This window comes from Poecilia latipinna, unplaced genomic scaffold (assembly GCF_001443285.1).
Source record: "Poecilia latipinna isolate Pla-1442-1.1 unplaced genomic scaffold, P_latipinna-1.0 Scaffold75, whole genome shotgun sequence".
Taxonomy (NCBI): Eukaryota; Metazoa; Chordata; class Actinopteri; order Cyprinodontiformes; family Poeciliidae; genus Poecilia; species Poecilia latipinna.
In genome coordinates, this window is record NW_015112691.1 from 52,725 (window position 1) to 54,761 (window position 2,037).

At 43.1% G+C, this 2,037-nt stretch overlaps 1 protein-coding gene across 13 annotated transcripts in view; it reads left to right on the plus strand.

The window, feature by feature from the left end:
* Positions 1 to 813: 813 nt before the first annotated feature.
* LOC106936013 (protein tyrosine phosphatase receptor type F) overlaps positions 814 to 2,037 on the plus strand; it is a 161,299-nt gene continuing 160,075 nt past the window's right edge. For 12 of the 13 annotated variants that reach the window (XM_015016785.1, XM_015016818.1, XM_015016794.1 and 9 more), the window contains exon 1: positions 814 to 1,019. In XM_015016785.1, the coding sequence (XP_014872271.1) occupies positions 920 to 1,019 (100 nt within the window). In that variant the 5' untranslated portion in view covers positions 814 to 919. The remainder of the gene's footprint in view (positions 1,020 to 2,037) is intronic. The other variant, XM_015016812.1, reaches the window with a different exon arrangement.

Genomic DNA, 2,037 nt, shown 5'->3' on the forward strand with positions numbered 1-2,037 from the left:
TCTTTATTATTTTATGAGCCAATTGTCAAAGACGGTTACCAGAGCCAAAATAAATGGTAATGGTATTATAATAATATAAAACGTCACTATTTGTGCATTAGCCTACTGTAGATATGCATTTCCATACATTTCTGGACTTAACTGCAACAAAATGCTTAGTTAAATTGTAAGTTATAAGAATGTAAGATATAATTTACAGGTTTGGGATGGAAGTAGGAAGGAGTACAAATTGGCAAAAGGACAACTTTACATGAAGCCGTTGTGTTATAGGTTTATTTATGTAGCCATGTTGTCATTCTGTGAGATCATTGCACTTTCTGTGATTTGAAACCATCTGGATGGCTCAGTTTCAATTTCCTAATGGGAGGCATTAAGTGGGCTGTGGTCCTCTGGGACTGCTGTTTAGGAGGCCCGTTGGGTTTTTAACTGAAGCCCCTCTGTTGGAGGGAAGGTGGCTGAGTAAATTGATCCTACATCCCCGTCTCCCTTTGAATATCTTTCCTTTTCGTAGAACTGTTCTGCATTGCTGCCTCCCCTCTTCTTCTGATGTACTTACATCCATTGCACCGGTTTTGTCCCCCTCCTGAAGCAGGATTTGTTTTGGGTATTAGATGCCTTGTTGATCGCGAACAAAGATCTTCCAGTGTTGTCGTCGTCGTTGTTGTTGTTGTTTTTTTTAACATGTATACTTAAATTCTTTCACGTTTGGTTCTGCTCTGCGACTTGCTTTTGATATTTCTGCCTAACTGTGTTATGCTGCTCATTCAAATCTATGCAAATGCAGAGTGAGTTTGAATACTAATATCCCCGCACCCCTGTTCTGCATTTCTTTGCTCTCTCAGGTGTTAGTCTTTGATCCTGTCAGAGTGGGACGCGTCTAGCAGCGGGGACTGAGGAGGGAGCAGTGCCATCTTGGAGCATGGTGCCTAACGTTCACCTGGCAGGGCCCCTCCGGCCCAGAGGGGCGTTGCTGTTGCTGCTTCTACTCGGCTCCTGGGTGATCTCCTCTCTGGCAGACAGTAAGTAACCTGGTTCACCTGGGACATCCTAAAAGCATGAGGGCCTTTCTACTTCAGACTCTTAACAGATTCCAGAAAACAGACACAAATGTTTTGCCTAATGCATGCGCTCTCATATAGGTAGAGCATTAGCACCTGAGCTAAAAATAAGCATACAGTGGAGGCAGTCGAGATTCGTCCGCCTCTGTGCCTCGCTCTCTGTTTGAGTGACAGTTTTGGCTGGGAAAAGACATTCTGAGAGATCTGTCTCTGCCGCCGGACCTTTTGGGTCTCCGGGGGCCGCTGCCCCACCAAAGACAAGGTCAGGAACAGAATTAATTCAACACATGACCTCACCTACAGTGCTGTCATTGGGTCACTGTAATTCAATTACGCCCCGACACCCCTCTGTCTCCCTCTGACCAACTGATCTGTCCTTTCAGACATGCATCAAAGAGGATTAGTTTTTTCCGTCGCCTTTGCCTTTTGTCTCTCAGGGCCTTGTTCTCATGGTGTGTCGTCTTTTCTTTTGTTTCACTGTAAACTTGACCTTGCAGGGATGTTTTTGCAGTCCTACAGTTTTGTTGTGGTCCTGTGGGTCTAACGTTGCCTCTCCTTATAATTTAAATAGACCAAAGTAATGGATTATTTTGGCTGATTCTTCTTCACTTAGATAATAAAATATCCCATAGGTGCAAAAAAGGCTTCTTGGGCGCAATGGTGGCATAAACGTCGAGAAAAGTCGAGCTCATCCCACTTCCCCATGCTGGAGATTTTAGTTTAATAGTAACAATAAATAAAGTTACCTTTAAAACCAATTACACAGGTCACATCAAGACCTAACAGTAGAGTCAGACTGTAATAAAAGTAATCTGGTTGTGTGTGTTGTTATTGTGTCCTGCAAACTTTGCTTTAATTCTACTCTTTTCTATTTAATCATAAAAAAAATCTTAGTCAGGCAGAAAGAGAGTCATGGAACAGGAAGCGCAGGTTTCCTGAAGAAAGGGGAAGTTTCCAGCCTGCAGTGAATAAAAATAAT